Here is a 19,383-nt window from a genome sequence, read left to right on the forward strand (position 1 = left end):
GGATTTATGAATATGCTTGTATGTATCAAACGCTTCATATTTTTGCTGCCTTTTCAATTGTGTAATTGGTTTTGTTCAGCTCTTTGGAACTGTTGCTTTTATCTGTGCACTGCGCCAGTTCACGGAGCCGCCGGTGTACATGCATCGAAGTTTCCCAGCTGTGCTGGTGCCATCTCGTGCTATGTCCATGGCTGTATTTAATGTTACCTTAGTCCTGGCACTTAAAACTTTCTCTCGCAGTTTCGCTGAGTTTGTACCAAACACCACCCTGACCATCTCATCTTCCTCTGCATAAGCACAGTCCTTAACCCGTGAATATTTAGTGGAGTTTGCTATTGGATTGCCGCTGACGGACGGCCTTATATGGGCAGGCACTAAATTACAAACGCCAGCGCAGCCTGTCTATGAACTTAATTTAAAGTGTAGGTTTACATCGCTTTGTTTCCAGTAGCAGAAGTCATGAATATGGTTGTATATGTCACTCGCCGCTTCTTATTGTTTCGCTGCCTTCTCAATTATATAATGCATGTTTTCTTCAGCGCTTTTTAGGTCTTCCTGGTTTTCTATGTACTGCGTGATTACGTGGGAGGCGTGATGATGTCAAACGAAACTCCGCCCCCACGGCGTTGAAGCTCATCTCCATTACAGTAAATGGAGAAAACTGCTTCCAGTTATGACCATTACGCGTAGAATTTCGATATAAAACCTGCCCAACTTTTGTAAGGAAGCTGTAAGGAATGAACCTGCCAAATTTCAGCCTTCCACCCACACGGGAAGTTGGAGAATTAGTGATGAGTGAGTGAGTGAGTGAGTGAGGGCTTTGCCTTTTATTAGTATAGATATATATATATATATATATATTTCTATATATATCTATATATATATATATATATATTTCTATATATATATATATATATATATATATTTCTATATATATCTATGTCTATATCTATATATATCTATATATATATATATTTCTATATATATCTATATATATATATATTTCTATATATATCTATATATATATATTTCTATATATATATATATCTATATATATATATTTCTATATATATATATATCTATATATATATATATTTCTATATATATCTATATATATATATATATATTTCTATATATTTCTATATATATATATATATATATATATATCTCTATCTATATATATATATATATATATATCTATACTAATTAAAGGCAAAGCCCTCACTGACTCATCACTAATTCTCCAACTTCCTATATAGGTAGAAGGCTGAAATTTGGCAGGCTCATTCCTTACAGCTTCCTTACAAAAGTTGGGCAGGTTTCATTTCAAAATTCTATGCATAATGGTCATAACTAGAAGCTATTTTTCTCCATTTACTGTAATGGAGTTGAGCTCGAAAGCCGTGGGGGCGGAGTTTTGTGTGACATCATCACGCCTCTCACGTAATCACGCATTACGTAGAAAACCAGGAAGAGCTACAAAAAGCACTGAAGAAAACATACATTATATAATTAAGAATGCAGCGAAACAATTAGAAACGAATGAGTGACATATAAAACCATATTCAGCGGCTCACATGAACTGACACAGTGCGCAGACAAAAAGCAACAGTTCCAAAGAGTGCTGAACAATAAAACGAATTACACTGCTACGCTCAAATAGGCAAACCACACGCTGTGGCGCAATAGTAGAGCCTTCGCCTCTAGCGCCGACGTCCAAGGTTCGATTCCTGAGAGGGGATGCACTAAGTATGTACGCGCGCTTCTCGATTCATTTTACCCTCGCATCCCCTTGGTTTGAGACGTATGGAAAAATATGCAGTTAATGCAGAAAAGACAGATCACCAATTGAAGCTTCATGAATAATGGATACTTTATTCACGATCAATGATTGTTTTGATAAAGCCATACTCAGTGTATTCATTAGATGAACAGTAAAAATGTAAGAGCGAGGGGAGGGTAACTTATTGAGGCACACAGGCAAAACCCCAATAGCACGCAGGCTCGATGTACTGTAGTGCACGTCAATTCGATCTGAATTGCGCGATCACTTTCGAAAAAATATTTATTTTCAAGTTCTATTTAGTCCATATGTGTCAAACTCGAGGCCCACGGGCCACATCCGGCCCGGCGTTTAATTATATCCGGCCCGCGAGATCATTTTATATACTGTATTATTGTTATTAATGGCCCGAGGATATGAAGCGCTGGTAGCACAATAAACTACAGATCCCATAATGCAGCGCTTCAGCGTTAATCAAGTCTAGCTTGTGATGCTGCAAGTTATTGCGAAGCTAGCCCACAGGTTGCCGAAGAGAAAAGGTGATTCTGAACATAGAGCCTTTAAAAACCGATGGGAGGCTGAGTATATGTTTACTGACATTGCCGGTAAACCCGTGTGTCTCCTTTGTGGAGCTAATGTGGCTGTAATTACAGAATTTAATCTAAGACGGCACTATGATACAAAACATCAAGATAACCTGAATGCAATGCACAAGATACAGAAAGCAGAAGAGTTAAAGAAGAATCTGACACTTCAGCAGACGTTTTTACCCGTGCAAAATCACAAAGTGATTTCAAGTGAAGCTACTTTTATGGGAGACACAAATGCACCAGTGCAACTTGCCCCACTTTCCCTGTTGCCAAGTAATGTTGAACCAAGTCGGCACAACGGTGTTCCCAAATACGCACTTTGCTGATAAACTGAGCGCACTGCGCACTGAGTTCGCACGCGCTTTGGTGACTTTGAAGAACAAAAAGAATTTTGAGTTGTTTCACAACCCATTTGCCGTCGATATGGAAACTGCACCTGTGCAGATTCAGATGGAGGTGATTGAGCTGCAGTGTAATGGCACACTGAAGGCAAAGTACGATACTGCACGGCCCGCACAGTTTATTCACTCCATTCTCGCACAAATGCTCCAGCTCCGTTTACATGCGGCTCGAACCTTGTGTATGTTTGGTACCACATATCTGTGTGAGAAGCTCTTCTCAGTCATGAAGACTAACAAAACAGCACACAGGAGTCGCCTCACTGATGAGCACCTGCAGTCCATCCTGAGAATCTCCACAACACAGAACCTCACACCAAACATAAACGAACTTATTGCCAAAAAAAGATGCCACGTCCAGCTCTGATAAAATGACATAAGAGCAAAGACAACTGAATGATTTGATTTGTTATTGCTGAAAAGAACAAATTTTATTTATATTTCCAGGTTTTGTTATGCACCATGTTCATATTTGAATTTGTATAATTTTGACAGGATATATTTTTATGGAGAGCAAAATCTTTTGGAATATTTAAAATTTTACTTTTTTTTATATAAAATTACATAAGAGTAAAGAAATTTGAATGTTTGTTCTTTAAACGTTTACTTTATTTCTAACTTGTATAATTTAGACAGGTAAATATTTTTATGGAGAGCAAAATATTATAAGTTATTTAAGGTTTGAGTTGATTTATTCCGGAATAATATTCTGTCGACTAAATAAAAATTCCTTCTATTTAAAATTTGAATAGAACTTGAACAGAAACGATAGTTCGTAATATCCACGCAGACTTGCACATAAGAGCGGGAGTCATCCGTTTTAACAAGCAGCGTATTGCACTGATACGAAATAGCCTGCCCATTTAATTATTTAGGAATGAATAAATAAATTAAGATTTTGTACAAATAATGTTTTTCATTTTTCTTCCTTCATGGATTCTGGCACCCCCAGCAACAGTTGCTCGCACCCCAAAGACTGTATACAGTAGTCCCTCCTCGATCGCGGGGGTTTGCGTTCCAGACCCCCGCGATAGGTGAAAATCCGCAAAGTAGAAACCATATGTTTGTATAGTTATTTTTATATATTTTAAGCCCTTATAAACTCTCCCACCCTGTTAACATTATTAGAGCCCTCTAGACATGAAATAACACCCTTTAGTCAAACGTTTAAACTGTGCTCCATTACAAGACAGAGATGACAGTTCTTTCTCACAATTAAAAGAAAGCAAACATATCATCTTCAAAGGAGCGCCGTCATAAAGGAGCGCTGTCAGGAGCAGAGAATGTCAGAGAAAGCGCTCGCAAAGAAAAGCAAACAATCAAAAAATCAATACGTGCTTTTAAGTATACAGAAGCACCGCGATAAAGCGGCATTTTGTGGAGGAGCGTCCGTGTCCTCTGTGCAAACAGCCCCTCTGCTCACACCCCTCCGTCAGGCAGACCGAGTGAGAAAGATAGAGAGAAGCAAACAAGCACCGCGCGGGAAGCATATCTTATAGCATTGAGGAGTTTTAGTTAATATGTAATACATGCTCTAATTGGCTAGCTTCTAAGCCAACCGCCAATAGCATCCCTTGTATGAAATCAGCTGGGCAATCAAACTGAGGAAGCATGTAACCTAAATTAAAAGACCCATTGTCTGCAGAAGGCGGTGAACCAGCGAAAAATCTGTGATATATATTTAGATGTGCTTACATTTAATATCCGCGATAGAGTGAAGCTGCGAAAGTCGAAGCGCGATATAGTGAGGGATTACTGTATATGTGTGTATGTATGACAAAAGCGTGAGTGCAGAAAGGGCTTCTTTCTCATCACCCTGCCATAGCGATGTTCTTTGTGGAAATTGCGCTGAATTGTAGAACGATGTACAGATTTACTATCTGCAATAAGATGTTCTTGCAGGTATTTGGAGGTGATCTGTGAGTTGTCTGTAACTATTCTCACAATTTTGCGCCTAGGGAATCCATTCCCGGGAATTCGGGAATCCCTGGCTCCCGGGGATGACACAGTGCAAAGGCATCTCACATGTGAACGGTTTTAGAACATTCAACACTTATTTTAATAAAACTATTGCAATATGTTGACACCAATAAAAGACTAACCTTACCTACAAGCCATTCATGCTGTCATATAAGTACATGTATCTAGTTCAGGGGTGCCCACACTTTTTCGGCTTGCAAGCTACTTTTAAAATGACTAGGTCAAAATGATCTACCTACATTAAAAATGCTATATATATATTAATTTTTAAGAGCTTACCATTTCACTCAAAAACATGTTCTATGGCTAACAATACAATAAGAGTAGGATCTTAAGTTTTCACGTTTCTGTATGTGTGGCAAAGTGAGGTGCACGGCTCATTGGCATCTTTTAAATAAATAATCAACTGGCGTGGGGGGCATGGTAGCATGGCGAGAGTGGTTCCCATGCACGATGCTGGAGTGGACTGCCCTGCACTTAATGCTCAGGTGTAGATTTGCCCATGACCCTAATTGGCGGCGGGAACTGCTGATTGCCGCAGCTGTGTCACATCCCTGTTTTTAACAGGGAACCACGACTGCAAGGATAGGTGAGAATTGACACTAAGAGAGAATGGAGGTTAAAGGGAGAAAGAGACAGAAGAAGGCAGAAGGAGACAGCGTGAGCTAGCTTAAGAGTTGGAGAAATAGGCAGTGGCATGGAGAGCCCCTGGACAGAATTTGGTAGCCAATGCCTAGGTGGCTGCTGTAGTGGGATCACCCCAAGCTGAGCAACTTGGGAGAGCTAGAGTTATCAGGTAGCCGTACAAGCCCAGGAAGGCAGCGGGAGTCAGAAGCTTGGAATGAGAGCCCCTTTGTGAGCATCATGGCCTTTGGGGCCCTGAGCCTGGGTCCAGAGAGGGAGCCTTACTATAGCTGTGTCTGTCGGTAGGGTGACTTCTCTGATGCAAGGCAAGATAGCTTTAACCTAATTTTTAATGGATTTATTTGTTCTAGTTTTAACCTCCACAGATTCACCTTTTTAATTGGAATATTTATTTGGGAACTATGCACTGCACTTTTTGAACACTTTTTTTTTTCTTTTATTGCTTTATAAAAGCACTGAGCACTTTGCACCTTCCCCTTGTGTGGTGTGTTTGTCCTTATTTGCTCCTCTCTTCCTGCTCATGTTTGTCGACTTTGTCTGGTTCAAGAGGCTCTCGGACAAGAGTGGGAGCATGGAGCCAACCCACACCATCACCATGTGACTTTTGATTCCAAGGAAATCAGCAGTTGCAGTCCTCTGCAACATGAGATCAGGACTGTCTTCATTGGAAGTGTTGGATTTATTCACAAGAGCTTTGCTTTAGCTACTTCACTCATTTTAAATCAAAGCTCTGGAGTTACACTTAAAGAATTACTGTTGTCAACCTGTTCTCATATTTGACTGTCTCATATCAGACTCAGAAAAGAATGTTAAATGCATGTTTCAGTATATCCTTTGTTTGAAAGAGAATTGAGTCCTATAGTCAATTTTCATTTTTTATCTTGATTTCTTTGTAGTTATTTAATCCATCTTTTGCTCCAAACCATGAAGCTTCAGCAAGTACAGAAGACTCGCATTCTGGCGAGGTATTAACTTTTTATTGGGCTGCTTTTTGTTACCATTTTGTTAGCTGGCATGCATAAATGCATGTTTTAAAGCTTTAATCATTAATGCATTAACATAAGCCTTTTCTCCATTTCCAAAGTAACGTTTTGTGAAATTTTACAAGCTAATATTTGGCAATGACTTGTTCTATTTGAGCAAAGACTTTTCTGTTTTTTAAAATTAAGTAACAAATTGTTTTCAGATTACAAGAACATGATTTTGTAAGCTATATTTGTTTTGTGTATTGATATGCTTTTGATCAGATCAATCAAAAGAAGAAGAAAATAAAAAACAGCAAGAGTCTTGAAAATGTTTCTCTTACCAGCAAACTTTTTGGCCAAATACTAAATTACAAATATATCTGGGAAGACTTTTTTCTAAATTTTATCAAATGCTGACAGATTGTTTGTCTGCACCAGCCACAATATTCACATATATTTAACATAACAGTTTATGTTCCTATTATATTCATAATGAAGGGAAACTGGGATATGTAGCGCAGCAAAGGCATTAATGTAAAAATTATATATCTTGTTTTCAAAACATTCACTGCTCATAATTTCATTCTGTTATTTTCACTTAAATAAATAACATCTCAGAATGAAAATGTAGCTACAGGCTTTCTGCAGAAAACCTTTAAAAGTACTTTATTGCCATTGCAACATTGGTTGAATACAATGTGATTTGGCAAAGCTTATACAAATCAAATATGCAGTAAATACATTTTTAATTTGTCTGGCATAATAATTCCAATCTCGACTTCATGCTGGACCAGTCTTTTACACTTTGTAAGGTTAATTTTGTGTCTTATTAAAATGTTAATATTCAGACAGTACAAACCAGGCTCATTATTATACAGACCAATATAGATATGGACCCTGCTGGTCAGTCATCTGAGCTCCCCAAATGGTAGATTTGGTCCATATGTTCTCAGTATACACATAACCACTCTCCATTGACTATTAATTAGATATAAACATTTTTATAATTATTTTATAGGTATACACTATATGTGAAGGCAGAAGGAATTTTTGCCTACTGTAAATACTCAAGTCTGAAAATTCTGCATTGTTTACTGATAATATATTAAGTATTTTTAAGGGCCAGAATAATACCCAACACAGGATGCCTTTATTAACTTATATGTATTCTGTTCTACTGTCAAAAAAAGTTTCTAAGTTTTATTAGTTTATTTCTTGTCAAATTAACCTTCAGTAAGAATTTGAAACTTTTCTGGTTATTAGTTCTTGTTTCAACATTCTACTCCGTATCAATTTGATGTGAATCATTTTGTCTTCATGATAATTTTCTGGTTGATTACTTTCATTTTAAAAATTCAAAAATACCACACACTTACAAATATGTGCTCACTTTATGGCCATTGCTGCCTAAATGCAATTATATAACATTAAATTGCTGAATAGTAGTTGGGTTTATACTTAAATGAGCATTTCCATTTTTTATATCGAGTGGGATACAAATAACGAAGAAGATTAGCAGATAGTGATTTTTCCTCGTTCAGTTTGATATAACATATTTATTACACCTGTTAGTAGACCTGTTAAAGTACTAAAAGAACACAAAATGTCACGAGGGAAGGAGAAATTATGTTTACAGTTCTCAATAATGGCCATATTTACAGTGCCCTCGATAATGTTTTAGACAAAGATATTTATCCTTGATTTACCCCTCTCCTCCATGGTTTAAAATAAATGAATAATTCAGATGCGATTAAAGTGCACATTCTAGACTTTAAGGGTATTTGCATACAGCATTTTCAGCTTTGATAACCTCCTGTGGAGCAGAGGGGGTAAATCAAGGTTAAATGTGTCTTTGTTCAAAACATTATGGACGGCACAGTATATATCATCCTGCATATAGTATCTTCATTTCTAATAAGGTTAAATTCTTGCCATTTAAAAAACAATTAAAAAAAAAAATCTATAAACTGTGCCTTCAAGAGCTTACTCTTAAGTGGCTGTGGCCGACGTGTTTAATTGTGGTTCATCTTGCTGTTTTGTAGCTCTCCCGTTGTAGCTCAATGAGTTCATTATCTCGTGAAGTCAGCCAGCATTTAAATCAGGTACCGCAGGTGGCAGCTTCACTTTTGCATGCTTTCTGTCTTTGTAATTGCTACATCAACTTTTCTCACATGCTTCACAGCCTCTGCCTTTAGCTTTGCATAATTGGACTAAGGTTGCTGTAAGGTAAATACTGCACCACTTTGTCACACGTGTTACTGGGTTAATGCCTTTAACTTAATTTTGGACTTTTCAAGTTAATGTTTCTATTAAAACATAATAAGTAAATACTGTAATGTGTATTATATGATATTACTAATTTGCTTAAAAAATATGGAAAGATAGGTAAATCAGATTAAGCCTGGTTAAGTTATCCTTGACTCTAAGTAATTATCAGTAAATCCCCAGCGAAAAGCCGCCCCACACTGGAGGCCGCCCCATTCTGTAAGCCGCAGAAAATGCTCATTTATATTTTGAAACTCTGAGATAAGCCACCTCATGTTATTAGCCGCGGCGTAAAAGCATCTAATTTGGCACACCCCGTAGGCATTTGCAACTATATAGTGACGTTATAGTTGAGAGTAAATAATTAAATTGATAACATATTGCACTTATTAATATTATGCCGCAACGCAAGTCCTATGCTGCAGAATTTCAGCTCCAGGTTGTTGCTTTCGCAAAAGAAAATGGCAATCGTGCAGCTGGATGCCACTTTGAAGTAGATGAAAAACAAGTGAGAAACTGGCGGAAAGATGAGGAAGCTTTGTGTGTGCTTCCACCACGTAGGCATACAAGGGAAGCAAAATGGCCAAACTTGGAGAAGCGACTTAAAGATTGGATTCTCGTGCAGCATGAGAACAATCGGATGGTTTCGACAATAGCCATCAAATTGAAGGCACGAGGAATGGCGACTGAAATGGCAATTGAAGACTTCAAAGGGGTTCATAATTTGGTTTCTCGCTTCATGAAACGAAATGGTATATCTATCTGAGCCTGAACGACTGTGGGACAGAGACTGCCAGATGACTGGGAGAAGAAACTTGACAGTTTTAGAGAGTTTGTCGGCAAGGAAATTGAGACACTGAAACTAACACCGGATGACGTCATCAACATGGATGAGGTCCCGATGCAGATGGATATTCCATCAACACGCACTGTCGATAAGGTTAGTAAAAAGATCATATCAGTAACTGCCACAGGTCATGACCGGACAAGTTTTACGGTTGTTCTAGCTTGCACGGCAAGTGACAAAAAGCTGAAGCCATTCATGATTTTTAAGAGGGTGACAATGCCACAGAAAAAACTACCCAAGGGTATTGAGGTCTCAGTGAACAAGAAGGGCTAGATGAATGAAGACGTTATGATGGAATTTTGTGGACAAATGCTACAAAAGGCGGCCTGGATCTGGATTTTTTAACAAAACGTCATCCTTGCTAATTTTCGACTCAATCTCTGTTCATCTGATGGGTAGTGTTCAGAAGGCAGTGAATAAAGTTGGTGGTCAAATGCTGTAATTCCTGGTGGACTTAAATGCAAACTGCAGCCACTTGATATTGCATTTAAGTGCCTTGTAAGGATCGAGTTGGGAAAAAATAGATGACGGATGGTGAGCATGCATTCACTCCATCTGGCTGGCAGCGACGTGCCACATACAGTCAAGCGTGTGAATGGGTTATTTCAGCGTGGAACAATGTGAAACCAGAAAGCATACAGAATGGTTTTCGCAAAGCCGGAATCCTTCCTCCACCTACAAGCCTACCAGCAACACAAGCAACATCTGCAATATCTGAGACCAATACTGGTGACGAAAGCGTGTCTGACATCAGCAACAGCAAAGCAGCACATGTTGTAATTGAGTTGTTTGGTGGCGACGACAACAATGATTATGGATCTGATTTTGAAGGATTTGAAGAAAGTTAAGCCTAATTTCAGCGTTGCTAAGTTTATTCTGAAGAATTTATGTTTAGACAGATGATTGACATTGCTGTACTGCAGTACCCCCATTGTCTTTTTCCAGCCAACAGTAAACTTTTGTTCCTTTTATTTCTGTTAAATTTTGCTTTTTTTCCTAGCTTGTATTATATACTAGAATGTCATGTAGCAAAGCCCTGAAAAGTTCAACTTTTACATTGCAGCAACGAACCTGAAAGAGACGAATGTGAAGAAGAGGCTAGATGCAGCAGCGCAAGTGATCACTGAACCAATGATGGCATCATTATTAATTGACAATTTTTTTTGTCTACTGGACAATTCATAATTCATATTCTTTTCAAACTGTGGACATAGTTATTTTAACTGTATCTATGAACATCGTCACTATCTGATTTTTTGAAGTAAACAGTACATTTAAATTCAACAAATCATTTGAGTATGTCATCTTTTTGTGCACTGAATTATACTTTTATTGAATGTTTTTAGATAGGCCGCCCCATTTAAGCAAGTCGCGCCCAATACGCATTTGTAAAATTAATGTATAAGCCGCGGCCTTTCGTTGGGGAAATAATTCTAAATTCTTCTTTTATTTTCTTGTAGTTAAATAGTTAAAGCCAAAAATTCCCTTTCTGTGATTTGTTACCACATTTTGCTTTCTCATTCTTTTGACAATGGTATGACAGTGGTTTGATTTGGAATTCAGGAGGAAATATCATGGATCAGTTATCTAAATTGAGTACTATTCCCAGTAACATTTCTGTGAGCTTGTTGTTGCCTGGTTTGACAGCAGTTGCTGAAGGCAAGGAGCTGGCACTCTTCGTCTGTCTGATTGTATGGATGTATTTTGTACATACCTCAAAGCATGAATTGTTGGGGGGATTGTGGAGGTATGTTGCACTGAATTTTACTGCACAACGTTTTGACAGACTAAAAGCGTCTTCCCATGATGATAAAAAGAATTAATCAAAAGCACATAGTTGTTGTTTATATGTTAGTCAAAATATTTACTATATGGTTTAATGTAATTTATCTGTTTTATTGTTATAGTTTAACAAGATATCCTACTTGCTCCCTGCTTTGCATCAGACTTGTCAGCTTTTCTATTGCACATTCTTAATAACTTTGTGTTTTTAATGCAGTTTAATTAATTAATGTAAATAGGAATTTTAGAACCTTGATTTTTACATCTTAAGAATGAAGAATATTTATGTTAATATACATTTAAATGTATTGAAATAACCTATCTTCTGATGTTTGTTTTTAAAATTGTGGGTAATTTTCCAGTCTTCTAAAATATTTCATGTTGTAAATATTATACGTTTCCTTTATTTTTGTATAGATTTCTTGCCCACCAACTGTTCAAGGGGGACCACCTGTTGGAGGAGTAACTTTCTACAACCCCTCTCAGTTTGTGCAGGTATGTGGTGGTGATATATGCAAATAGAACATATTTTTTATAAGGTTAAATCTATTTCCAAATCATTGATCTAAATGTAATGGTGAAAAAGATTTAATGATCATTTAAAGAAATAAGTTATCTTCCCACCAGACCAACATTGACAGTTTGTCAATGCTTTTGTCATATTTCAGTGCAGAGACCTTTATTTCTAACCTACCTAAACGGTTTGGTACTTCACTGTTTATATTTGATAAGTGTGTTGTAGATAAAATCATTAAGATGTGTTTAAAAAAAAAAAAAAAAAAAAGGGTTTCAGAATATCTGGCTAAACTTCACACATTGGTAATAATTTTTACTTCATTTCAGAATGATTTGAGAAAATGTAAATAACAAAAAATGCAGGTGTTCATTTTTTGCTTACAGATTTCTGATTAGTATTTAAGTTCAAATGAATATTACAAGTCAATATTAATTGCAGCATTATTGGTAAAGTTTTAAATTTGTGTAGCCTCCAAATGGACACTTATAAACTTTATGTCTTGACAGTAAACAAAACTCCAAATCAGTTCATTTATACCTAAACCTCTGGGCAAACTTTTTTTTTTTTTCTGCTCAAATATCAACTAAAAATCATGTCTTCACAGCAACTTATTAATTTGCAAAGATTTGTATCTTAGATTGGATTTCTTTACTTGCTTTCAGTAATTTTCATTTTTGAAAAGACCTGCTCAAAACTTTATGTACTGCCAAAGAATGGTGCTGTGTGAACAGAACACTTGCAGTGCATTAGGAACAAATCCTGAGTAAAGTGTAGTTTGTAGAAATCAAGCACATAAACTTTGGCAAACTTATTTTTAAGTTCACTATCGTAATGGAGTTCATTTACTTTCAGCTACAAGACTTCTGAAATATTGTCTACATTAATAGCTAAAAGAAAATCTGCAAAATCTGCCTGGCCCCTAAAGTCCATTATACAAGATTAAAATTTACAACGAAGGATTACAGCCTTAGCTGAATAAGTCATCACTTCTGGCTTAACACTGATTTATTAGAAATAGAAAATGAACAGGTTTTGCTTCTTGCATCATAATCGGGTTATTGTAAAGTTTGAAACAGTTAAAAACATGTAAATTGGGAGAGCTGTTCTAAAACTGCAATGAGCTTACCTGGACAGCCATTAACTGTCTTCATCTTCTGACTCAGTGATGAAGTGTCTGAAAAGCCCACAAATTGTCTGAAGGCACAGTCAGTTGGGATGTCGCTGCCAGTAGGTGAATTTTACTCCTTGTCTCGCCAAACACACAGATTGAAGTACAGGAATATTCAGTTTCGTTCAACTCCTTACCGAAAAAGGGGTCTCCATCTAACTTCCTTTTCACATTTGTAAATGACTCTCTTTATTCTGATTTGTGCAAAAACCCAAAGGTGCACGTGAAGCTCCTCCTTCAGTGATGCCACTGCTAATCAGTTCAGTTGCTCATATACAAACGTGCATGCAAGCAATTAAACCATACCTACTTACAGTGCTGCAGACTGTGACTATTCATATGGTAATAGCTTGGTTTATTTAATTACTTTTGTATTATACTGCATGGCAACTTAATTAAGCTTACATCATCCAAATGTAGCATCATCTTGTTAAAAACACCTCCTGAGGGCCAGAATATTAGATATTTGTGTGAAAAGCCATCACCCTATAGTTTACTAACCCCTGGTTTAGGCCTACAATTTATTTATAGATTAAGGAAAATGACAGTACTGTTACAATTTTAGTCAAAATTTGAAACAAATGTATAAAATCACAATAATAAAGAGAATATCTCATAAAAGTGAAAGTTAAAGTTGTATTCGGATTTCCTGTTTTTAATACTTCAATTGATGGAATCTCAAAGTTGTTTGATTACATAATTTTAAAACAAAAACTTAAAAAGCTCATTAACCTGCTTTATTTAAATGTTTGTCAGTTTATCTTGTGTTCTAGGCCTGCAAGAAGGCTCCATCAGGGAAAACTTGATGGTTAGTGGCAGAATTGGAGCTATAGCCACCGTAAAAAAAAACACACACACACTATTCTATTCCATCTGAGCCTCAGTATTTCTCTCTGCTTAGCTTGCTTTCATAAGAACAAAAAATTGAATTTGCAAAGTTCTATCCTGCATGCACTGAAAATACTACACATATTTAAAATGCTCTGTACTGACTTTGTAGTTTCTTATACTGAATTATAAAAAAAAATAGTGCAATGAAAATAGAAGTTGAAGATGTATAGAAGTAGTTGGTAGAAAATGTATTTCTCATGGTAGTTTTTTTATAAATTGTACTGTTATTATTTTGACTTTACTCTTTCAAAAATAATATGAATATTGTGACGTAAAGGTGAATAAGTAGCACTCTTCTATAAATCGAATACAATTGAACATGTTCTGTCATAATATACAATAAAACAGAAAGGAAAATATGTAAATATAATGTAAAAAAGAAAAGAAAATATGTAAAATTAAAAAAGAATATGTAATGATTTTTGTGACAGAGTTTTATACCACCACGGTTATCTTTCAGTTTAATGTGTATCTGTATTGTCATCAGTGGGCAATTCTTCATTCAAGAATAATGCACTAAGAATCTTGTATCAAAGCAATGGCATAATGATGAAGTAGTGAAACTGTAAAGTATTAGACAGAAGTTTGAAAATAAGAATATAAAATAAAACCTTGTAGTTCTACTTTGCTGTCAGTAAAGCCTTATTCTTTATCTGTCAAGTGGGTTTGTGGCTCACCAACTTTTTTTAACATCAAATTATTACCAAAAGCATTCCATTGTCTGTATTTGCCCTCCTTTACTTACCTGCCAATGATGCTTCATCTCCACTTAGAAGGGTCTGGCAGAAATGATCTTTAAAAGCCACCCTGTCTCATCTTACTTTGGAGGCAAATTTTATTGTGGGTTTTGGAATTAAAGACATCCTGTATCTCTCAGATTATTCTCCATTTCTCCATGGTATCTTCCAAGCTTTACCCATAAGCCCATTAAATATCATTTGCTGGCCCTAGACTGGAGGATTTCTGATTGAATTTTCTTCTTCTTGAATATCTTTTATATCTGATGTCTCCAGTCTCACTGTACTGGTTTGAGAGCGTCCATTTTCGGACACCATCTGTAGTGACCTATTATACTGCACCCTTCATGTGCCTTCTTATCCAGCCTGGCATCTAGAGATGATGTACACAAATTGGTTTAAATTACTCTGTTTGGCCCCTATCTCGAACTACATTTATATACCTCCCCTGCTTCTTTAGGTAGTGCTTTGTCAATCTGATAACCCCATCCATTTTGTAACCTGTTTATCCAGTTCAGAGTCATGGGAAGCTAGTGTCTATCCCATCAACTTAGATCAACTAAGGTCGCAGACAACCCTGACAAATATAGCAGTCCATTTTGTTTGAAACACTATTTAAACTAGCCTGCATATCTTTGCAATACAAGAGGAAGTTCATACAGTTTACAGTAATCCCTCCTTGATCGCGGGGGTTGCGTTCCAGACCCCCCCGCGATAGGTGAAAATCCGCGAAGTAGAAACCATATGTTTGTATGGTTATTTTTATATATTTTAAGCCCTTATAAACTCTCCCACCCTGTTAACATTATTAGAGCCCTCTAGACATGAAATAACACCCTTTAGCCAAACGTTTAAACTGTGCTCCATGACAAGACAGAGATGACAGTTCTTTCTCACAATTAAAAGAATGCAAACATATCTGATCTTCAAAAGAGCCGTCAGGAGCAGAGAATGTCAGAGAGCGCCGCTAAGAAAAGCAAACAATCAAAAAATCAATACGTGCTTTTAAGTATACAGAAGCACCGCAATAAAGCGCCATTTTGTAGAGGAGCCTCTGTGCAAACAGCCCCTCTGCTCACACCCCCTCCGTCAGGCAGAGAGAGTGAGAAAGATAGAGAGAAGCAAACAAGCACGGCACGGGAAGCATATCTTATATCATTGAGGAGTTTTAGTTAATATGTAATACATGCTCTGATTGGGTAGCTTCTAAGCCATCCGCCAATAGCGTCCCTTGTATGAAATCAACTGGGCAATCAAACTGAGGAAGCATGTAACCTAAATTAAAAGACCCATTGTCCGCAGAAAGTGGCGAACCAGCGAAAAATCCATGATATATATTTAGATGTGCTTACATTTAAAATCCACGATAGAGTGAAGCCGCGAAAGTCGAAGCGTGATATAGCGAGGGATTACTGTATTCCAAGCCTGTTGGAGAACTTGCCACAGTTCCACTGCAGACTTTGGTTGTCTCTGATGGTATTGCATGATGTAAAAGAACCTGCCTGTACATTTTAGCAGTAAGTTAGCCATCAGTTTTGATTAAATCACCGACACTGTTTGTGGAAGTGGAGCCCCAAACCTGCAGGCAGCCTCTGCTATACTTCATTGTTTCCAGCAGACATTTATATGTAAACCTAAAAATATATATAACTCCAATTGCAATACTTGTTTTGAGAGATGGTTTAGGTGCAAGAGACTAAATGTTTCCAAAAAGGGAACACCTTGTTTTTGGACTGTCTTACTTTGCAATGCTATCATATACTGTATGACATATAAACTTGGTTCAGTGATAGCTGACAGACTGGGGCTCAAAAGAAAACTGCAACCAGGGTTGTGTATTATAAATTGTCTTGGTTATATACTGTCAGATTTGGTTTATTTGAACAGAAATCCTAAAGTGTTAATTTGTTTTGTGTTTTATTTGATATTGGTGGAAACAAATGTTTTTAATCATACAAATAATTTTAATATTTGCAGTGTTGTACTCTCTGCTCTTCAGCCATTTAACAGTTCATTTAGTACATGAGGAGAGAAATAGCAATTTATTTTTGGGTATATAATTTAGGCACAGTAATGCCAAAATCCTTTTAGTGCATAAGGGTTAACATTGCTCACTTTCTCCTGGTAAGACTTGCTGCTATTCAAAGTTTTTTCAATTTGGCAATTATTGCTCACATTGTGGTTAATAAGTGTTCCAGGGCTGTAGAAATTCCTTTCCTTTTGTGACCTCTTGAGGAATTTCCTTTATCGAGGAATTAAATGCTTGTTAAATCTTTCAACTGCCAGCTTGACTATAATATAAGATCAGAATAAGATATATTAACTTTGATTTAATTCAGGGGCAACTACTTTTTCACATACTGCCAAGTTGGTGTTAATTATCTTAGTTAATAAATGACAGGTAAAATTGTGTTTGTTTGCCCAGCTGCTGATGGCTGTAGACCTGAAAACATTCAGTCTCAAAAATTTGCAGAAGGCAAGACAAAAAAGAAAGGATAAATAATCGCATGGAACATAATGCTACACAACTGCGCCATGAGCAAAAAGTAAAAATAGGAATGAAATGGTGAAAAAAAAAACAAACAATAAGAATGTGCACATAGCTCCCAGAATTTTCAAGCTACATTCGTATACATTGTGAAATGATGCACACAATACTGCAAAAAGGTTTGGGGCAGACACCCCGTACACTTGAGAACTGGAAGTAAAAAAGGCAAAGATTTGAGCGATAGTCTTTGCAGACACTAGTCCAAAACAGAATTGAGGTGACAGACAAAACATGGCAGTTTTAAAGCCGAACAGTAAAAATTATATCATCTGGGCAGGAACTGGAAGTTATGTCATGGGCCCGGAACCAGAAGTGACATTATCCGGCCCAGATAAAATTTCCCATGGTTGGCCTGCACAGGAAAAAGACCCCCTGCTCTTTTGAGCCCTTTAGCTGCTTCCCATGCGCATGTATGTGACAAGGCCCCACTCAGCCCAGACACATCAGGTTGGACGTTTCTAACAGAGGGGTCATGAACCCGAGAAAGAACATGCGCGTTGGCATGGAGAGAGCCCTGCCAATGAACGAGCAAAAACTTGTAAGGCTGTACGTCTAAAATCCACCTTGTGACACTGCAGGTTCTATTCCTTCTGTAGGGCCATCCACTGTAAAGGTGTACAATCCGTAACCAAGATGAACTCATGGCCCAGGAGATAATACCTCAGCTGCATGATTGGCCATTTGATTGCCAAGGATTCCCGTTCCAGCATCGCATACCTGTTTTCCCGTTCCAACAGATTCCAGTTCAGGAACGTAGCAGGGGTGCTCGACACCCCCTACGCTTTGGCTCAGCACAGTACCAAGACCTCTGTCCAAAGTGTTTGTCTGGAGGATGAAAGGCAAAGAGAAGTTAGGAGCTTTCAAGAGCAGTGCCTATGTAAAACCGTGTTTTATGTCACTAAATGCAGTCCCTACGTTTGCATCCTATACCACATAGTTTGGGGCCCTCTTCTTTAAGTTAATCAAAGACGCCGTTCTCTCAGAAAATTGGGGTACAAACCGGTGGTAGTAGCTCACTAAGCCAAGACAGGCTTGGACTTGCCTCTTGCTCTTTGGAAGAGGCCATTTCAATATGGCTTCCATTTTGTAACACTCACAGTACCACCAGGTAGCTTAAATAACTGGCTTTGTTTACCCCAAAGAAACATTTCCTTGGATTAATCCAAAGACCAGCCTCTCCTAATGCCCACAGTACCACTTTGACCAGCTGTAGGTGTTCCTTCCATGTGCATGATAACATGACCACGTCATTCAGGTAAGCAGCACTGCAGGGGTTATAAGGACGGAGCACTTTATCTATCAGACACTGGAAGGTTGCAGGTGCCCCATGTAACCCAAATGAAAGCACACGGTACTGTTATTGACCACTCGTGGTGCTAAATGCAGTTGTAGCCTTTGTAGAGTCTATTGAAGGAACCTGCCAGTACCTTTTTGTCAAATCAAGTGTGGTCAAGACTTCAGCTTGTCCGAGCAGTGTGGTCAAGACTTCAACCTGTCCTAGCCGCTCGAGGAAGTCATCCACTTGTGACATCAGATAGGCATCGAATTGGGAGACCTGATTAAGCCACCAGAAGTCATTGCAAAGCCTCCAACTTTGGTCAGGCTTGGAGACCAAGACAACAGTGCTGGACCAGTGACTATGAGTCTCCTCTATCACACCTAGTTCCAGTGTGCACTTGATCTCCAGTTCCACTTCCACTCTTTTTGCCTCAGGGAGTCGATATGGGTGTTCTCTAACAACCACCACAGATTTGGTCATGCGCAGTCAAGGAGGTACATCCAGGTTTCTTGCTCACTACCTTCATGACAGACAGTATAACTACCTCCAGCTCCCATCCCTGTTTGGGGGTCAAAATATGGCTGAAGTTAAGTTCTGATTTATGAACAAAAAGGGAACAAGTTTGGCTTGAGGAGGGGTGAGGCTCCCATTCCTTCCACGGCTTCAGCAGATTCACATGATAAATCTGTTCACTTGGTTGACGATTGGGCAATTTCACCAAATAATTGACGAGCCCCTTTCTCTCCTTTGCTTCGTAAGGACCCTGCCAGTGGTACAGTAATTTGGAATGGAAGGTAGGTACAAGGACCATGACATAATCTCACAGGCAGAACTCCCGCAGAAATGTGCCACAGTCATAATAGCGGACCTGAGCTGCTTGCGCCTTCTCAATGTGTGTTTTTAGAATGGGTAAAATTTTTGTGACTCTGCCGCATAACTGCACGATATATTGTAGTATATTGTCGAGGGGAGAGCCTCCTCTCAACTT

At 37.9% G+C, this 19,383-nt stretch overlaps 1 protein-coding gene across 5 annotated transcripts in view; it reads left to right on the forward strand.

Annotated features, from left to right (window-relative positions):
* The window catches only part of sec16a (SEC16 homolog A, endoplasmic reticulum export factor), a 219,458-nt gene that overhangs the window by 176,872 nt on the left and 23,203 nt on the right, over nt 1–19,383 (forward strand). For 3 of the 5 annotated variants that reach the window (XM_039763857.1, XM_039763858.1, XM_039763861.1), the window contains 3 exons: nt 6,293–6,361; nt 8,404–8,463; nt 11,673–11,750. In XM_039763857.1, the coding sequence (XP_039619791.1) occupies nt 6,293–6,361; nt 8,404–8,463; nt 11,673–11,750 (207 nt within the window). The remainder of the gene's footprint in view (nt 1–6,292; nt 6,362–8,403; nt 8,464–11,672; nt 11,751–19,383) is intronic. The other 2 variants (XM_039763859.1, XM_039763860.1) reach the window with 2 other exon arrangements.

This window comes from Polypterus senegalus, chromosome 9 (genome assembly GCF_016835505.1).
Source record: "Polypterus senegalus isolate Bchr_013 chromosome 9, ASM1683550v1, whole genome shotgun sequence".
Lineage (NCBI taxonomy): Eukaryota > Metazoa > Chordata > Cladistia > Polypteriformes > Polypteridae > Polypterus > Polypterus senegalus.